This window comes from Amblyraja radiata, chromosome 9, assembly GCF_010909765.2.
Source record: "Amblyraja radiata isolate CabotCenter1 chromosome 9, sAmbRad1.1.pri, whole genome shotgun sequence".
Lineage (NCBI taxonomy): Eukaryota > Metazoa > Chordata > Chondrichthyes > Rajiformes > Rajidae > Amblyraja > Amblyraja radiata.
Window position 1 is genome coordinate 73,480,769 of NC_045964.1, and position 21,073 is coordinate 73,501,841.

A 21,073-nucleotide genomic window follows, 5' to 3' on the forward strand; every position below is an offset into this window, starting at 1 on the left:
CCCTCTCACCTTGTAGCTACGCCATCTAGTGTTGGTGATTTACACCATAGGAAAAAGGTTCTGCCTGTCCACCCTATTTATGCCTCTCATAATTTTACGGGGTGTTTGCTGGTCAACGTGGATTCAGTGGGCCAAAAGCCTGTTTCCACACTGTATCTCTAGTCTAAATTAAAATAAAGTAAATTCTTCCCTTAACCTCTGACATTCCAGAGAAAACAATCCAAGTCTCTCCAACTTCTCCCTGTACCTGAAACGCTCTAATCCATGGTGTATTCTGGTAAACCACCTCTGCTCCCTCTCTAAAGCCTCCACATCTTTCCTGTTATGGGGCGACCAGATGTGACCTAACCAAAGTCCCATAGAGCTACATCTTGGCTTCCTCATTCTTATAATCAATGGCCCTGGCAATGAAGTCAAGCATTTCATACACCTTCTTAACCACCCTATCTATTTGTGCTACCACCTCAGTGACTATGAATTTTGACTCCACGATCCCTCTGCACATCATTTCTGTTAAGGGTCTTGCCATTAACTGTATACTCCTTAATTCAACCTCCCAAAGTCCATCACCTCGCGCTTTGTCAGGTTAAACTCCATCTGCCATTTCTTCCGCCTATTTCTGCAGCTGGTCCATATCCAACTGTATCTTCTAACAGCATTTCTCGCTGACTGCAAATTCTCCAATGTTGGTGTTGTCAGAAAACTTACTCATCAACCCATCTACATTTATGTTCAGCACATATATATATGTATATACATAGATACTAGACTAAATGGGACCCGTTGGGTCCCAGCACCACACGGGAGGGCTAGTCCCCCAACGCAATATCCCACTTCTCCACCAATTCCAATATTGGTGGCCAGTGGGAGGGGGGGGGTCTTTCTGGAGCGCTAGTATGGGTGATGTGGGCTGAAGGGACTGGTTTCCAGAGGGCTAGTGTGGACATTGTGGGCCGAATGGATTCTTGGGCTGGCGGCTCAGTCACTCAAGCCTGTTGTGCTGGCAGCTCACTCACTCACGGCTGGTGGGCTGGCAGTTGACTCACGACTATTCCTTGAAATTCCATTTCAAGCAGGGTGCAAGGCCACCAAATTCAAGTGCAGTTTCTTACCACTTCAAGCAGGGTGCAAGGCCACCAAATTCAAGTGCAGTTTTATACCATTTCAAGTAGGGTGCAAGGCAGCGAGTCGTGACCTCTCCCTCCTCCATCTTGCAGAGACTGAGCCACGCCCACACTTCTGAGTTTTATAGTACCTTGCCCCCTCCCACCAGAAGGGGCGTGGCCTTCATTGCATGATTGACAGGAGAGAGAATCTCAACATTTTTTAAACACTAATAACTCTTATTTTCATCGATGGGAAAAATCCTCGGCACCTGATGAGCGGAGGGGGACTGAGTAAGATGGCCAAAAATCACAGCCGTACATGGTAGCGTTTTTTCTAAAATCAATATAAAGCACAAACAGGAAGTGGTCAAGATTAGACTTTTAATTATATAGAAGGCAAGGCAACGTTAATTAGGCAAGGCAACTTTAATTAGGCAAGGCAACTTTAATTAGGCAACACAGCTTTAACATTTCCAAACCAAAGGCAACACAGCTTTAGCATTTCCAAACCAAAGGCAACACATCTTTAACATTTCCAAACCAAAGGCAACACAGCTTTAGCTTTTCCAAACTATATTTTCAAACCACATTAAGGGCACTGACAGGTCAGTAAAACCACTCACAGTTTAGTAGACATGTGTTCAGTGTTATTCACAGCTCAGACTGAGAGACGTGACCATCTCGCTCCCCCATCTTGCAGAGACTGACCGAGGCACTCAACACTTCTGGGTTTTATAGTCCTCCGGAAGGGGCGTGGCCTTCAGGAGAGAGAATCTCAATATTTTTTAAACACTAATAACTTTTATTTTTCATCAATGGGAAACATCCTCTTGTCCTGCGCAGCAGAGGGGGACTCTGAGTAAGATGGCCAAAAATCACAGCCGTAAGTGGCAGCGATTTTTCTAAAATCTATATACAGAATAACAGGAAGTGGTCAAGATCAGACTTTTAGGAATATAGATAGCAACAGCCTTGAGAAATGTTCCTGTCAACCATCTCTGCCTGAGAGAAATCTGTACCATACACTTTCCTAACATTTTAATTAAGGTGAACAGAGACCCAAATGCTAAGCAAATATTATTTGTCATAAGAAATCTGTGATTTACATTTTATTAATCTAATTTCCTTTTCAGATTTTGCTTAATGTTATTTTATGCCTTATTTAATTTTAATGATATCTAACCGAGATCTTTTGCTGTCTCCATGTTGTGAGTTGCTTAGCTGTTGCATGAAAGTACAATGCAATCATGTATGTTGAATGTACATAAATTGTTCAATAATTTGTTCTTTGCACTACTTACATTTTTAGATTTGATGGGTTTTACCTATCAGCAACGACTTTTAACTGTTGTAGACAGCATCTTTAATTGATTTTATTTAATGTTATATAATGATCTTCAACTCTTTTAAATAAATAAGGTAACAAAGTGTGCTTTCTATCACCTCAGAAATATTGCTAAAGTACGGCCTTTCTTAACTCAACATGACTATAAAACTAATACATGCCTTCATATCAAGCAGACTCAATTACTTTATTTACCGGTCTGCCTTCAAAATCCACCAAATGAGATTACAGCTCATTCAAAATGCCGCAGCCCGGCTCTTAACAAATACCCAAAAAAGGGAACATATCACCCCAGTATTATACTCCCTTCATTGTCTCCCTGTGAGATCCAGGGTAGACCATAAGGTCCTCCTTCTTGTCTATAAAGCCCTAAATGGCTGAGGAGCAGCATATTTTACAGAGTCCCTCCTTCCCTATGCCCTTACTCGAGTGCTGAAGTCTTCTGATGCTGGCCTGTTAGCCACTCAATGCCGCAGCAATAAGAAGATTGGTGAAGCAGCCTTTTTCAATTACGCCCCAAAGCAGTGGAATACCCTACCCATTGCTATGAGAGACACCCACTCGGATGACATTTTAAATGGCAGCTATAGACTTATCTTTTTATTCAAGCTTTTAACTGACTTTACTTCCTTTGTCCTTTTACACTCTCAATTTTATATTTTATTTTTTTATATAAATTTGTGCTTAATATGCTAATAAATGCCTATGTTCTTACTGTTTTAAATTGTATTTTTGTTAAGACCTGTGTCTATGTAGAAAGCACTTTGGGTTGCATTCAATTGTATGAAAAGTGTTATATAAATAAAGTTATTATTATTATTTTAACTGGCTGAAGTGCATGGAAAACTGATAGTCAATAAGCATGAAGAATGCATGTGATATAATGCATTCGTACAAAATCCCTTTGACGCCTATTTTAATGATGGTACTGATAGCTGAAGCATGACTTCAATTCATTTTTATTTTGTCACGAAAACCAGCCAGTTGAAGCTAAAGAGTGGAATATCATCATCTAATGACTATAGATCCATTCAGAGTAGTGAATGGCTATAAGCAGGAAGAACCAGCCACATCATTAACTGTTTAATTTCTTAACTAAATTTATCAAAATCAGTTATTGCAGTTGATGAGTTAAGGTATTAATGTATATTTGCTGCTGGTATTACAATTTAAATATAATCTGAAATAACTTTGTTTGATGATTTATATATACAGAATGAAAACATTTGACTTCAGTACTCAATGCCATGTTATCAAATATTGTGAATTAACTAATCAATTCTTACAAATTATTATTTTTTTTTAAAACATGACTTACCTTAACAATGTCTGTGAAAAGTATTTCAGTGTATTTGCTATATCAGTTCCCGATGGGACAGGATAAATGTTATGAAGAACACGATTGTGGTATTCTTGTAAATAACGAACCTTAGATGCAACTGAATAAGTGAGAATTTTGGAAAATGTCAGTTCTCTTAATATACAGTATTAGTCACAAAATACTTTAAAAAGCTTCAAAAACTATTATTTGGGGCAAACATAAATAATAAGTTTCTTTTTTTTCTTTTAACTTTTTTAATGTAATCCTTTTCAGATATTTTCTGGATTATGGCACTAGGAACATGGCCATCTTGTATCTAACTCATGTATTTACACTTCACATGGCAACTACCACCAAGATATTTTACAAAAATGTTGCAATTATCTTTGTTCATGTCCAAACTCATACTTCCCCCACAATTAAAGTATAGCAATTAGGAATGACTATTGTCCATGCTTTCTCCTTTGTTCAAACAGTAAAGGCAATATTATAATATAGCTCTGCAGCTGAGATTTGCAAACTCAGACAAGACTATGTTGAACCAAGGATCTACCTTGTCTATACTCAACAGAACAGCAGATGGTGAGGGGGTTACCTACTGAAAGATATTTCTTAATTTGAGGAAGGACATCCTTGTGATTGAGGCAGTGCAGCGTAGGTTCACGAGATTGATCCCTGGGATGGAGGGACTGTCATATGAGGAAAGATTGAAAAGATTGAAAAGATTGAAAAGACTAGGCTTGTATTCACTGGAGTTTAGAAGGATGAGGGGGATCTTATAGAAACATGTAAAATTATAAAAGGACTGGACAAGCTAGATGCAGGAAAAATATTCCCAATGTTGGGCGAGTCCAGAACTAGGGGCCACAGTCTTAGAATAAAGGGGAGGTCATTTAAGACTGAGGTGAGAAAAAACTTTTTCACCCAGAGAGTTGTGAATTTATGGAATTCCCTGCCACAAAGGGCAGTGGAGGCCAAATCACTGGATGGATTTAAGAGAGAGTTAGATAGAGCTCTAGGGGCTAGTGAATCAAGGGATATGGGGAGAAGGCAGGCACGGGTTATTGATAGGGGACGATCAGCCATGATCACAATGAATGGCGGTGCTGGCTCGAAGGGCCGAATGGCCTCCTCCTGCACCTATTTTCTATGTTTCCATAGATACAAGCACAACATTTATTTGTGTTACCATGGTGTTAATGATCATTTTAAGGATTTTTTTAATTTACGCCAATGTATCAAAAAAAAGTATATAGGTTTTACTTTACATCATTCAGTAAATAAATCAAGTACATTGAAGATATAATGTACATGACAACAATTTTATCCACAATACATCAAGACCGCGTAACCATACCTCATCTCCCAAAGGTTCAGCTCATATGGTTTTTTCCCCATGGAAATATAAACGCAAAATGAGATTGCAAGCAGTACCAAGGCATTAAGCATAAATTATAAGTATCAAACTGAACAATTTACGCTAAAATGATTGTCTATCTAACGTTTGTTTACTGAATGTTTATTGTAGTTTGAAACTCCTATGTCAATGTGTACCTATGAAATTTCACAGTGATCACATCTTCGGTCATTGACTTCCCATCACATTCACTGATTTGGCAAGTTTCCTGAATGATAATCTTTCCCACGAATCATTAATAGTGTACAGAAATGAGAGGCTTTGACTTACTGGCAGCTTTTAACTGACATTGGCCAATATATTCTGCCACAATAATGGCATCACCTAAGATGGTCAAAAATTACCTACTGTTGCCAGTCTCATCATCGTTTAAAACATTAGCGACGCAGTGGTGCTGGTTTCCAATGGGAACAGTGACGGACGCACCACACATCTCTGTCCTCCAGTTCCTGCCGACTTCCGCCGCTGGAAGTATAGGATCCTGGTGTGTGTGCTTTATCATCGTTCCTTACAATGCTGTGTACGACAGTGATCGCAACTTCTACTGAAGTGTGGATGGCCGTTGGCTCGCTAGAAGCTCATCCACCCTTTGACAGGTCTTGGTTTTTGGTCCTGCTGGGGGTCCACAGCCCCCTCCTCACCTGGCAAACCAGGTGGGGGAGACGGTTTAATCGCCGACTATCCGACCATGGAGCAGGTTGCGAGGGATTACATGGTACCCGTGGCGGGGGGAACTCCCCCCGACCTGACCTTGCCAAAAAGCAAGATAAATCCAGACCAGCATATTCCCACTTCATTTCACTACTCCCAAGCATCAGGAAAACACCTGTAGGTTGTTGTTGTATATAAGGTGTTCAACAGAAAGATGTTAACCAATAAACTGTTCAGCCAGCCTTCTGAAGAAGGGTCTCAACCCGATACGTCAATCAGTCCTTCCCTCCAGAGATGCTGCCTCCAGCTTTTTGTGTCTATCAACATCTTTAGGTTTCCCTCATGGCTCTTCAGATCAAGTCAGCATTTGGCAAAATGTGATAACAAGCAACCTCAATAAAACTGAAGCCAGGGATATCAGGGGAAAATTCTTCAGCGCTAAAATTATAGCTGACACAATGGAACATGGCTGTTGTCTTTGGAAGTCAATCATCTCAACCCCAGCGTGTCAATATAAATGTATCTTTGTCTTTGACCACGTACTTTGTGGCAAATAAGTACAATATAGGCTCTTGGAATAGCATCTCTAAAAACTTTCAACACATCACAGACATATATCACAGACCACTGAACGCAACAAAAAAATCATCAAATATCTAAGAAGGAACTGCAGATGCTGGTTTAAATTGAAGATAGACACAAAAAGCTGTAGTAACACAGCGGGCCAGGCAGCATCTCTGGAGAGAAGGAAGGGGTGGTATTTCGGGTCGAGACCCTTCATCAAAAATTCATCAAAATTGATAATAGCATTATCCAGTCTGAAGAAGGATTCTGACCCAAACCATCACCTATTCCTTTTCACCAGAGATGCTGCATTACCCGCTGAGTTACCCCAGCTTTTTGTGTCTCCTTTGGAATAAACCAGCATCTGCAGTTTGAACAAGGGTCTCGACCCGAAACGTCACCCGTTCCTTCTATCCAGAGGTGCTGCCTGTCCCGCTGAGTTACTCCAGCTTTTTGTGTCTATCTGTAGCTCCTTTCTATGTAATGAGCTAGAATTGACCGGTTCTGAAGAAAAGTCATCGACCTGTAGCATAAACTTAATTCCACTCGCTCCATAGAGAGCTGTATTTTCAGCAGTCTCTTTTATTTCAGATTTTCAGCAGCTGCATTATTCAGTATCTCACAATTTCACCATTTTTTTTAGATGAGGGATGGGATGATCGTCCACATACGACAATAAAGAAACTATTAATCAAGAGACTGTGTTTTGAAGATTTATCTTTGGACGGCTTTGAATGTCTCATGGAGAGCTCCCATGCGTAGAAGAGGCTATCTCCTTACCCCTTTGTCTTCAACATAGTGGCTAGGGGAGAGAATTCCTTGAACGATATAATAATCTGCTGCTACACCTCTATTTCCAAGCAGATCAGCTTCAATTAACAAGCCTACATCCCCACTCTCAGCTAATCTGAAATGTTAACTGTCTCCTCCACGAATGAAACAGATCTGCAAAGTATTTTCTGTTTTTATATCAACTTCCAGCACAACTATCTCCAGGTCTTGAACACCAAATGTTAGCCTTAATAACATTGCCTGCATCCTTAGAAGAATATTTCGTCAACATCTTTATGAATTACATCGTCCTCCCCACTTGCCTCAAGACCTCAACCATTGTGCCAGTGCCCAAACTGTCAGCTACAGGGAGTCTCAACGACTTCCGCCCAGTGGCACTCACCCCTGTCATCGCAAAGTGCTTTGATCGGCTGATCTTGGCTCACCTCAAAGCCAGCCTCCCCCCCAAACTGGACCCCCACCAGTTTGCCTACCGGACCAACAGGTCTACAGAGGACGCCATATCGGCGGCCCTACACTCTGCCCTGACCCACCTGGACAACAACAACTCCTACATCAGGTTGTTGTTCATCGATTTCAGCTCCGCCTTTAACACTGTCATCCCCGCCAGCTTGATCACCAAACTCAGCGGACTTGGCATCACCACCTCCCTCTGCAATTGGACACTGGATGTCCTCACCAACAGACCACAGTCTGTTAATAATAATAATGGATGGGATTTATATAGCGCCTTTCTAATACTCAAGGCGCTTAAAGGTGCATCTTCTGACTACAGTCTGTTAGGGTCAACAACCTCACCTCCTCCGCTATAACACTGAACACCGGCGTGCCACAGGGCTGTGTGCTCAGCCCTCTCCTCTACTCCCTCTTCACCCATGCCTGCATCCCTAAGTATGGCTCCAACGCCATCATAAAATTTGCCGATGACACCACGGTGGTGGGACTGATCAGCGACAACAACGAGTCAGCCTATAGGGAGGAGGTCCAGAACCTGGCAGCCTGGTGTGCCAATAATAACCTCGTCCTCAACTCTAAGAAGATGAAATAAATAATTGTTGACTTCAGGAAGAACAGAGGGGGCAGACATACCCCCATCCACATAAACGGGACTGAGGTAGAGCGCGTCTCCAACTACAAATTCCTCGGGGTACACATCTCAGAGGATCTGTCCTGGTCCCTCAATACCACCAAATTGATCAAAAAGGCGCAGCAGCGCCTTTACTTTCTGAGGAGGCTCAAGAAAGCTCACCTGTCCCCCCAGATCCTGTCCAACTTTTACCACTGTACCATCGAAAGCATCCTGACCACCTGCTTCACGGTATGGTACAGCAGCTGCACCACAGCTGACAGGAAGGCACTGCACCGGGTGGTGAAACCCGCCCAGCACATCATCGGTGCCCCGCTCCCTGCCATGGATGCCCTCCACCGAAAACGGTGTCTGAGACGGGCCGGGAAAATCATCAAGGACCCCTCTCACCCTAACCATGGACTGTTTGCCCTCCTCCCATCAGGGAGGCGGTACAGGAGCCTCAGGTCTCGCACAAGCAGGCTGAGGAACAGCTTTTTCAACAACACCATTACACTGCTGAACTCGGAGTCCCGACGCTAGCCATCCTTAGACTCTCCCACTTGTATACAATTATCTGCCTATGTATCAGTTTTAATTCATCCACAATCCACACATTGTTAACCAGTATTTTTTTTACTTTTATTGTATGCCAACTTTTATTTTCTACTTCTACTATCTTGCACTATGACTATGACCAGACGCTAAACTGCATTTCGTTGTACCTATACTTGTATTTGTGCAATGACAATAAAGTTGAATTGAATTGAATTGAACAGTACCGCACCAGAACAGGGCCTTTGGTCCACAATGCCTGTGCCGAACATAATACCAAGATCATATCTTATCAATTATATGTTTGTGAAAAATAAACCCCCTTCTCAAGATATTTTAAAGAATCAAGAAAGCAGAAAGCAATGAAGCAGTGTTAGAAGGTACACAAAATTGCTGGGGAAACTCAGCGGGTGCAGCAGCATCTATGGAGCGAAGGAAATAGGCGACGTTTCGGGCCGAAACCCTTCTTCAGACCGAAGCAGTGTTAGATATCTTTTGGATGGAAAATTTACTAATTTTGGTTTATTTTACTTTATTTGAAAATTAACAACTGCCATTGTGCAAAACATGTCAAACCATTGTCAGCCACATGATTCTTTCAACATCACTGATCATAAAACACTTGTGAGCTTGGCACCTAAAGGTTGTGCTGTTTGCTTCACTCGAGCTTTCTGTCACATTATACAAAGACTATCTGATTTGTTTCTATTTACTTTCATAAAAGCACAAAGGTGTAATTTATAATAAATACTCAAAACATTGTTTTAGTTCTCCCAATAGCTTTTATAATTCAAATATTAGAACATAGAACAGGACAGCACAGCTTCACGATGCCGTTAAACTAATCTCATCCACCTGAAAGTGATCAATGTCCCTCCATTCCCTGCATATTAGGTGCATCTTCTGACTACAATTGTTGATAATCACTGTAGTGATGATCCAAGTAGGTGAATCGAGGACCAGAGGGGAGGACATAGGTTCAAGGTGAAGGGGAAAAGATTTAATAGGAATCTGAGGGCTCACTTTTTCACACAAAGGGTGGTGGATGTGTGGAACAAGCTGCCAGAGGAAGTAGTTAAGGCAGGGACTATCCCAACATTTAAGAAGCCGTTAGACAGGCACATGGATAGGACAGGTTTGGAGGGATATGGACCAAATGCTGGCAGGTGGGACTAGTGGAGCTGGGACATTGTTGGTTGGTGTGGGCAAGTTGGGCCAAAGGGCCTGTTTCCACACTGTATCACTCTATGACCAGTGTAGCTGGGACATGTTGGACGGTGTGGGCATGTTGGGCCAAAGGGCATGTTTCCACACTGTATCACTCTATGACTAGTGTAGCTGGGACATGTTGGACGGTGTGGGCATGTTGGGCCAAAGGGCATGTTTCCACACTGTATCACTCTATGACACTAATAGAGTTTCAAAATTAATTTTAAATAGTACCATAGCAACAGGTTAATCTAAAAAACAGGGTTCTCAAAAAGAGAGCCATTTGTGTGAATGTTAAATAACTAGTATTAACACACATTATGATAGACAATTTATACAATTTTAAGAATTAGTTTATTTCTTTCTCTGTCATTAATTCGATTCTCGGCGATCATCTTTGTTGATCTAATGTGAAAAATTATCAGTTTGCTGGAGGTTTTTGCAGACATGCACCTTAATGCTGAATCTTTCTTTACACATCACTATTGAGGATCCCTGACCTTGGCAACCAAATCTGTTCTAGAACAGCTGATGATGAGAATATTTAAGGTTTGCCATCCTAATTCTTCCTCTGCTTTCAAGATCAGGTACTATATTCAATATTATACAACATTTATTAATAATCATATATTCAATATTATTTTCCTTTGCTTGTTTAAATTCCTGGCGTGTTGTTTGAAGAGAATGTAAGGTTTATACATGGGCAGGTGCTAGCCAGGCCCATTGGGTTTAAAGAGATGGCAGATTATGCAACACAATTCTACCGTGAAGTCATTACAAGATCCCTCACTCACCTAGAAGTGTTCTGCTGTTAGACACAAAAAGCCGAGACCCTTCTAAGGGTCTCGACCCGAAAAGTTACCTATTCCTTTTCTCCAGCGATGCTGTCTGACCGGCTGAGTTACTCGAGCATTTTGTGTCTATCTTCGGTTTAAACCGGCAGCTGCAGTTCCTCCCTACACAGCGTCCTGCTGTTGCTGTGCAAGCTCTTATACTCACATTGCTCGGCCTTGGTGGACATTTTTTCCTCTCTCAATGGCGCCTGGCACCAGCATCAAATGCGCCACAGAGCGAGCATCTTCCAGAGGTGCGGGGCCGTCGGCAGCGGCAGCAGCAGCGGAGGCAGCGCATGTGCGGGGATACAGGGCTGGCTGCTCCGCCTGTGGACCAGGGCGCTGATGGAGGCTGTGGTGGAGGCTGCTGCAGGCACAGTAACCTCCAATAACAAACACTTTACAATAGCACTACCTACAATCTTACTGATCCGTTTATTCTCTTCTCTTATCATTAATTTGGTTCTCTGCTATCATCTTTGTTGATTAAATGTGAAAAATAAACAGTTTTTTTGAAATGTGTAGGAAGGAACTGCAGATGCTGGTATAAACCAAAGATAGACACAAAATGCTGGAGTAACTCAGCGGGACAGGCAGCAACTCTGGAGAGAAGGAATACGTGACGTTTCGGGCCGAGACCCTTCTTCAGAATGAAATATCTGAGTGAAGACGCCTCCCCATTCCCTGCACTCACCCCACTCCCCAACTTGCAGAGACCAACTACAGAAATTAAACCACTACACGTTGCTTCAGTTGGACTATTGTATCGGTTTACGCTATGGGTGTGAGTTTATATGGGATTGTACTCCAGAGGTGCGGAATATTAATTAGTCATTTTCATTCGGTCTGATCTTTAGATCTTTCTAGGAAGAGCGTTGTGCGTTCAGAAAACGGGGAACATGAATTTCACTCGAAGATAGACACAAAATGCTGGAGTAACTCAGCGGGACAGGAGCATCTCTGGAGAGAAGGAATGAATGCGTGGCGTTTCGGGTCGAGACCCTTCTTTCCTACACATGAATTTTAATGATGTCTTTTGTCTTCTCGGGACAGCCAATATTCTAGATCAGGGTAATCTGCACAAAGTATCTTTGAAGAAGGGTCCGGGCCCGAAGAGTCTTCTATCGTAAAGAAAGACACAAAATACTGGAGTAATTCAGCGGGTCAGGCACAATCTCTGGAGAACATGGAAAGGTGACGTTTCAGGTCGGGATCCTTCGTCTCATCTAGCACTTGTGGGTGTTTTGTTTAGTAAACTAGACTAGACCACGAGAACGGTGGCTGATTAATATACTGTCTGGTCGAGTTGACAGAGTAGCACAAATTGGGTAGAACACAAATACAGATAACTTTATACTCTTTGGATAATTCTGTTAGATCTTGCCATCCATTTTAACAGGCTGGGATGCCTTCAGTCTGAAGAAGAGTCTTGACCCGAAACACCTTCCCTTTTCTTCACAGATGCTGCCTGACCCACAGTTACTCCAACACTTTGTGTCGATCTTTGGTGTAAACCAACATTTGCATTTCTTTGTTTTTTTCAGAAGTGCCTTAGGTTTTGAATCGCAACCAGAAGACTGCACTAAATACAAGGCACTTCTCCCCATGGTCCCCTGTTTAACGTTAATACAGCACTAGGCAAGAGCACATATAGAGTCCTCGCGTGATAGCATTATCACTGTCCAATTATTCCCACTCTCCTCCCCCCCCTGAAATTATTTTTCCTCATTTATTTATTGACATTTTTTTCTGAGTGTTAGGATTGAGTATCCTTCCACTGCCATTTCAGGCAGAGCAACCTGCCGTGCATAAAACAAAAAGTTTCTTCATGTTGTTGCCTAACATCTTCTATTCACCAATGGCTATGGCATTCTAAATAATTTATCTTAATTCAGTCATCTATTTGTAACTTTGACCATCTCTGTAAAATGTGTTCTTAGTGTTCTTCATTTTCGAGAGCTCTGATTCTCCAGACTACACAATCTTCTCATCCCCTGTTCTAGAAGTCTACTTGCTCTCCCAGCAAAGCCTTTATATCCTTCCTCAAGCATGATGTTCAGAATTGAATGCAATGCCACCAGTAAGACTTAACTTGGGTTTTATATAAAGGCTCAACATAATTTCCTTGCTTTTGTTTAAGGAATCAGCTTTCAAATATGTTGTATTCATGGCTGGAATCCTCTGTTCCTACTCCCTTATATAAAGTTGTATTATTTAGTTAACATTCACATTTTGCCTACCATATTATTTATTATATTGCTAGTTTAATCTTGAATCCATAACCTCTGATGTAGAACCAGTGACAATAATGTTATATAATTTGGGTGATGTAAAATGTAACAGAAAATTATCAGTCGTCTAACAAAACCCTTATCCCCACATGACCCACCCCACTTCCCTCAACCCCAGTGTTTTGGTAACAAATTTTCTTTCCATCTATATAATGCTGTCACATTCTCCACCCCTCTCATCTTCAATTTGTGCAGATAGGAACTTTTCACGTCAATATGCTCCTCAATTCATACCATCAGGGGTGCCGGGTTGATGTCTGCCCTGTCGGCATTCTGTTTGTCTTTTGACTCTTTTGTCATTATTTAGTTTGTTAAAAGTTTTGTTTTAATGTTTTTCGGTTTGTTTTATGTGGGGGGAGGTGGGAGGGGATAGAAACATAGAAACATAGAAAGTAGGTGCGAGAGTAGACCACCAGGTCCGTCGAGCCCGCACCGCCATTCGCTCATGGCTGAACATTAAACAGACACACTTACCCACAAACAGTAGACACAAGACACAGAACACAAGACACTACCCTCCCCTTTATACCGCTATCACCCCTCTCCACCCCAAAAACCTCGTGATCTCCTGGGGGAGGCAAAAAACCGGATAAAAACCCAGGTCCAATTCGGGAAAAAAATCCGGGAAATTCCTCTCCGACCCCAATCTAGGCGATCGACACTTGTCCAGGAGATCACTCAGGTCTTACTATACTAACCATACCTAGGTCCATATCCCTGCCCTCTCCCCGTAGCCCCTTATCCCCTTGGCAGCTAAAAAACCATCTATTTTAGTCTTAAATATATTTAAAGTTTCTGCTTCCACTGCTCCCTGGGGCAGTGAATTCCATAAATTAACCACCCTCTGGGTGAAGAAGTTCTTCCTCATCTCAGTTTTAAAAGAGCCCCCCCTTATTCTGCAACTATGTCCCCTAGTTCTATATAAAGTTGTATTATTTAGTTAACATTCACATTTTGCCTACCATATTATTTATTATATTGCTAGTTTAATCTTGAATCCATAACCTCTGATGTAGAACCAGTGACAATAATGTTATATAATATAATATATACGCTTGGCTACACATACAAGGATTGGGGGAAACTTTTTTTTTCAGGTTCTTACCTTCCCGGAGATGTGATCAATTTTCGGATCACATTCTCCGGGCTCTGCGGCCTACCACCGATGGAGCTGGAGGCCTTCTCGGACTGACTTTGACCCCTATCGTGGGGCAAGGACTTAACATCGGAGCAGAACCCTTGCCTGGGATCGCTCCCACCGCGGACTTTAACATCAAGGACTCGCAGCCTCGGGTGAGGCCGAGTCGGGAGCTCCAACGTCGCGGAATGTTCACCAGCCCCGACGCGAGGTTCGATCGCCCAGCGCGGGGGAGCTGACATCCCTTCGACGCGGGAGCTGATCGCCACGACGCGGAGGGCCCAATCACCGCCGGCTATGAGAGTTAAGATCATCTCGTCAACGGGGGCTCAAGGCCCACAACTGAGGAAGAACTAAGGGAAGGACTTGAACTTTATTTCGCCTTCCATCACAGTGAGGAATGTGTAGGAATCACTGTGGTGGATGTTCATGTTAAAATATGTTTTGAAGTGATCTGTTACTTTTAATTGTACGACTGACCTGACCAATGAAATTCCTCGTATGTTGCAAAACATACTTGGTGAATAAAGTGTGATTCTGATTCTGATTCTGATTCTGATCATTTTCCATCTCCTCTGGCTTAGGCTCACACATAATATCCTTTCAGGGCACTTAAATCTATATACGCTTGGCTACACATACAGTACCTTTGTTGAATTATGATCAATGTAGGTTTTGGTTACTACCTCTTTTTATAATGATATACCGGGAGTCCAGAACCAGGGGCCACAGTTTAAGAATAAAGGGTAAGCCATTTAGAATGGAGATGAAGAAACACTTTTTCACACAGAGGGTTGTGAATCTGTGGAATTCTTTGCCTCAGAAGGCAGTGGAGGCCAATTCTCTGGATGCTTTCAAGAGAGTTGGATAGAGCTCTTAAAGATAGCAGAGTCAAGGGACATGGGGAGTAGGCAGGAACAGGTTACTGATTGTGGATGATCAGCCATGATCACAGTGAATGGCGGTGCTGGCTCGAAGGGCCGAATGGCCTACTCCTGCACCTGTCTATTGTCTATTGTCCATCCTATGCTAGCTGTTATAATGACCATTACATTAAAAAGAGTTTTGTATGTAGAAACCTGTGTCAAGGTGCAATTAAGAGCAGCTAAATTAATATCACCATGTATTAAATCTGAATGGACTCAATGAAGAACCATAAATAGGCATGGAATTAAATGTTTAGAACAGAATCAAGCAAATATATGACATGTTTGAGCTTTCAAACAAAGAATAACTAACAATGGAGAATGTGTTAAAGCCTATAATCTAATCTAGGATTTTATTTGATGCCATTAATAAAGCCATCTGGCACGAGGCGGGGCCTGGCATGTTGTTTTTATAATTTTCTATATTTTGATATTGACATAATTCCCTTCAGAGAAATAAAACTGTAGATTTTAAATGAGCACCTTAGAATACATAAACTTTTAATAGACCAGATTCTTCCGGTCGGTTCACTTCTGTGTAGCCTTCTGCATATGACTTCCAAACATATGAGTAAACTCTCTGTTTTTGAAATGTTATTCATTCTTTATAAATACCTCCATAGTTTTTCTCTTCCCCTTTTCTGTAACCTTCAGCCCAACAATCGTCTGAAAATTCTGCGATCCTGCAACACTGGTCTTCTTAGCTTTATTCACCACAGCACCTGGTGATTTTACCTTCAGCTAAACTCTCCGTCTCACTACTTATATAACCATATAACCATATAACAATTACAGCACGGAAACAGGCCATCTCGACCCTTCTAGTCCGTGCCGAACACGTATTCTCCCCTAGTCCCATATACCTGCGCTCAGACCATAACCCTCCATTCCTTTCCCGTCCATATAACTATCCAATTTATTTTTAAATGATAAAAACGAACCTGCCTCCACCACCTTCACTGGAAGCTCATTCCACACAGCCACCACTCTCTGAGTAAAGAAGTTCCCCCTCATGTTACCCCTAAACCTCTGTCCCTTAATTCTCAAGTCATGTCCCCTTGTTTGAATCTTCCCTACTCTCAGTGGGAAAAGCATCCACGTCAACTCTGTCTATCCCTCTCATCATTTTAAAGACCTCTATCAAGTCCTCCCTTAACCTTCTGCGCTCCAAAGAATAAAGACCTAACTTGTTCAACTTCTCTTTCCTTTTTGAAACTGCTCTTGAAGAACTATTTCTTGGATAGAGCCTTTGCTTATTTGCAATACTATCTGCTTGGAGACAATGATTTGTTTCATAGAAACATAGAAAATAGGTGCAGGAGTAGGCCATTGGGCCCTTCGAGCCTGCACCGCCATTCAATATGATCAAGGCTGAACATCCAACTCAGTATCCTGTACCTGCTTTTTCTCCATACCCCCTGATCCCTTTAGCCACAAGGGCCACATCCAACTCCCTCTTAAATATAGCCAATGAACTGGCCTCAACTACATTCTGTGGCAGAGAATTCCAGAGATTCACCACTCTCTGTGTGAAAAAAATGTTTTTCTCATCTCAGTCCTAAAAGATTTCCCCTTTATCCTTAAACTGTGACCCCTCATTCTGGACTTACCCAACATCATAACGTATAATGTCTGTGCAAAGAGTTTTGAGGCATTTTGCTTTATAACAACAAGCTGGTGTTGAAATGTTATCAACATATATCTAACAGGGTAATAAACATTCAATGTGTTATGGATCTCAATTTTACAAAATTTGTAACATAATAAACAATGTAAACAAACATATTGAGAATAACATAATGTTCATGAAGTGTAATTAAGACAATAACTGTACAATACAATACTCTACATATAAAACGTATTAGTTTAGTTGCAATTATAATTACATACATGTTAATTAATATATGTACTATAAATATATTTCAATACACATTGAAATAATATTTTTACATTACTTTGGAAGTAATTATGCTCCATATTATTTATGCAGCTCTTGAACACAACTTTAATTTATTTTCAATCAAAAAAAAAAATTGCAAAGTTATTTTTCGTACAACTAAAATGCTTGTAATATAAATACTGAAGATGATAGCAATAAATGAAAACGTTGAACAGAAAATATTACAAGTGGTCAGCACAACAAATGCTTTCAATAGAAATTATATTAAACAAATTCTCTGGGCGGCTGCACAGCACGCATGAGATTGTGGGCAATGATTTCTTGTGCCTAGCTTCGTGGACAGCGTTCATTAATTTCATTCCAAAAATTAATTAAACCTATTTAGAAGGGGATGCGTATTTGGGTGTTTTATTTAAAAGTATGTCAATAAATATTTTTTTGTAATTAGATCTATTAAACTGAACAATATACTGTACATAAAATGTAGATGTTTAAAGAAGATAGACAGAAAATACTAGAGTGGGACATACAGTATCTCTGGATAGAAGGAATGGGTGACGTTTCGTGTCAAGACCCTTCTTCAGACTGAGAGTCAGGGGAGATGGAGACACGGAGATAAGGATTCAGGTTTATAAGTATTTTAATTAGCACATTACCTGGAATGTTCTGTTCCTCCTAGACAAGGGAAATGTTTCAGCATAAATATCCGACTGACTTCTCTGTTATTGTATTGTGAGTTAATTGTAAATATGTCACATGGAGTAATGATATTCTAAGTCATTCTCGCAAATCCTTTGTGGACCACTGGCGTGGGGTCACTGACAGGGAAGGTTTTAATTCAAAATCTATTTTATGTTCACTGTTATAAATTGCAGCTAATGCATAATATTAGCTGTGTAAATACCTCTCGATATCAGTAACTCCAACTCCAGCTATTAGTGTAAACACCTCTCGATATCAGTAACTCCATGGTTCCCAATGATGTCAATAAAATAGCCGTGTGTAATTTTAATCTTTTAATAGATTCATCTAAATGTCTGGCACCTATGTATGTACCTCTTTCAGATTTATAAATACATCTTTTGTTGTGCCCCTATTGTCTGAAATACCTGCTGAGTTTATATAAATTAATATAAAACCCCAGAGCTAAGGGAAATAGATGTAATGGTGCATTGGCATTTTTATTCAGGATAAAGCATAAGATCATTTTAAAGAAGCTAGGGAAGAGTCAAAGATTTACTACCTGTGACTGAACTCAATTATTGTAAAGTGACATCTTCAGCAAAGATGTCTTGGTACTGTATTATTTCCTATAATATTGTAAAATGAATGCCCTGTATATATTATGTAAATTGTACAGCTACAACTTGACACAGCTTCAACTACATTATGAATATATAATCGGGAATCATATTTGAATTTCCTGTAACAATTTCATATGTGTCTGTATATATTATTATACTCATGTCATAGGAAAAGTATGTTTGTTCAAGAAAGCACTCATGAAAAATTAACTGGTTAAACATGTAGCAGTGCAGGATTAGTCTTATTGGTAAAAATTAACATTGATACAACATAGTAACTTTATAATTTTTGTTCTGACTTGACGATGCAGCATATTAGTAGTAGATGAAGGCCCCAATGTAGTATAAATGCCTATTGTTAATAGTTCTCACTATAGAGATCTCCCATTATTACAGATTATTTCCAAGAAATAATATAGATTGTCCATTGCTCAATATTTACTATATATTATAATTATTTACCATGCCTCCCTTGCTTTTGTGTACCATGCTTTTAATGTCAAAAGCAAGGAATCTGTATGCTTTAATTTTGTGCATCAGTATATATGCCTTCAGTATTTATATTACTAATTAAATTGGTGAAAGTCTTCACAAATTTATTGACTATAACAGATTTATTCTTTCAAGTAGCCTCCTATATACAAATCAATGAATTATAATCTTATGCACTTTTCCGCAGTACGTGATGTTCCCAAGCCTTCGTGCCAAATGTAATGATAATTTGCAGGGCAAGGCCTCTACTATCCCACTCATTGACTGCAACGTGAATGATGATAAGTCAAGGCCATACAGTATGTGATCCTTTCTGTTGCAAGAGATAAATTTGCAACAAAAACATCCTGAAATCTAGTAATGAAAAGATTTAGAAACACTAATTAGTTGTGAAATATAGAAAATATGGCTCTTCAAGATCTAAAGTTTGTCCAACAAGATGGTCGACTGCTAGTTTACACCGAAGATAGACATAAAATGCTGGAGTAACTCAGCGAGACAGGCAGCATCTCTGGAGAGAAGGAATGGGTGACGTTTCAGGTCGAGACCCTTCTTCAACTACTAGCTGTTAGATATTCCTTATATCTTGCTGTTTTGGGGAATAATCTCTGCAAATTTTATACAACAACAATGAAGTAATAACCAGATAATTTCCATTTTATTGCTCTTGTTTGATAAGTAAATATTGACTCGAACATTGATTGAACTGCATGGGATATGTATGGTGCTTTGGTTTAAATATGACCCCAAAACTGACATCCCAGTTGTACAACATTAAGTGCAGACCAAAACACTGGGCAAAATTATAATCTCCAGGGACTTTTGAAAAATTATTATTTAGGATTTATTAAAGGGCATTAAAATCTAAAAAAGAACATGGATAAGAATCAACAATGGAAATAATGCTTAAAGTTTCGACCCAGCTTTCAGATGCTGATTGTTTTCCATAATTTATTTTTTTGTTACCAATTTTATTAGTGTTTATTTCAGAGGTGTAGCATGGAAACCCACGTCATTGTGATGTGGGAGCACCTGGAAGACACCCGCATGTCACAGGGAAGGCAGGCAAACTCCACACATAGTGCTTTTTCCTTTTATTCTATTAAAGAAAATCCTTTCCTGGGATGTTTTAATTCTTTAGTCTGCAGACTGATTAATATGATTGTAATATGAAATATTTCCAATGCAATTTATTAAATATGGAAGAGTAATTTTTGAGTCACCCTGATGATTCTTATTGTAAAATATTCTGGGCACCATGCCTCTGGAAGAATATATCAGCCTTAACGAGGATGTAAATCAGATTCACTAAATTACACCTGAATTAACAATGTTTGAATAATAAGGATGGGTTGCTACATCGAGGCTTGCGTTTACTATCTTAGCTATTTAAGAAATAATTGACTTCAGGTGTTTCCAATAGTTAAAGAATTTAAGAGGATAAATGTGGAGACACTTTTTTTCTCTGATTGGGAAGTCACTCTCGGTACAAGAACTGTTCCAGAGCCGCTGTCTGAAAAAAAGCTCAGAGAATTGCTAAGGACAAACTGCACTCCCTCCACATACACCTGGATCTCCTGCCATCAGGCAAGAGATATCGAAGCATCAAAGCCCGGACTACAAGACTGCTAAACAGCTTCCCACCACAGGCTGTGAGGCTGCTAAACAGTCACTCTGTACTCACAGCCACTTGATTCTGCGGCTTGGCACGGACACTTTAATAACTGGCACTGGCCACTCAAATCAGCTGCCCCGGACATTTTTATGATTGGTTTATTGTATTTTAACGTTGTGTTTTACCTGCATTTAACTATTGATACTGTTCCATCAGGGACTGGATTGTTTTTAGTGTTATTATGTGTGAAATGTTTTACATTTCATGTGCGATGCTCCGCTATTCCCTGGGAAACGTCTTTTCATTTTGCACTGTACAACTGTTGCTTGCAAGATGACAATAAAGGTTGATTGATTGATTGATTGATTGATTGAAAAACATCTCATAATTGGAGCAAGGACATGCAAGGCTGATATCAGGAAAAATACTTGTTTATACAAAACCTAGTGACAATCTGTAGCTCTTACCATCAGCTGCCCCTGCCCACATGGTCCCAATTAAAAAACTGACAATGAGAGATTTTGCGAGGGGAGATCTTTGGGATAACA

The 21,073-nt window shown here is 40.4% G+C and overlaps 1 protein-coding gene across 5 annotated transcripts in view; it reads right to left on the minus strand.

Moving 5' to 3' along the window:
- Positions 1-11,170, minus strand: part of unc79 (unc-79 homolog, NALCN channel complex subunit) — a 199,382-nt gene extending 188,212 nt beyond the window's left edge. For all 5 annotated transcript variants that reach the window (XM_033027737.1, XM_033027736.1, XM_033027733.1 and 2 more), the window contains exons 1-2: positions 11,026-11,170; positions 3,770-3,890 (exon numbers count right to left, since the gene is read on the minus strand). In XM_033027737.1, coding sequence (XP_032883628.1) covers positions 3,770-3,890; positions 11,026-11,047 — 143 coding nt within the window. In that variant the 5' untranslated portion in view covers positions 11,048-11,170. The remainder of the gene's footprint in view (positions 1-3,769; positions 3,891-11,025) is intronic.
- Positions 11,171-21,073: the final 9,903 nt, after the last annotated feature.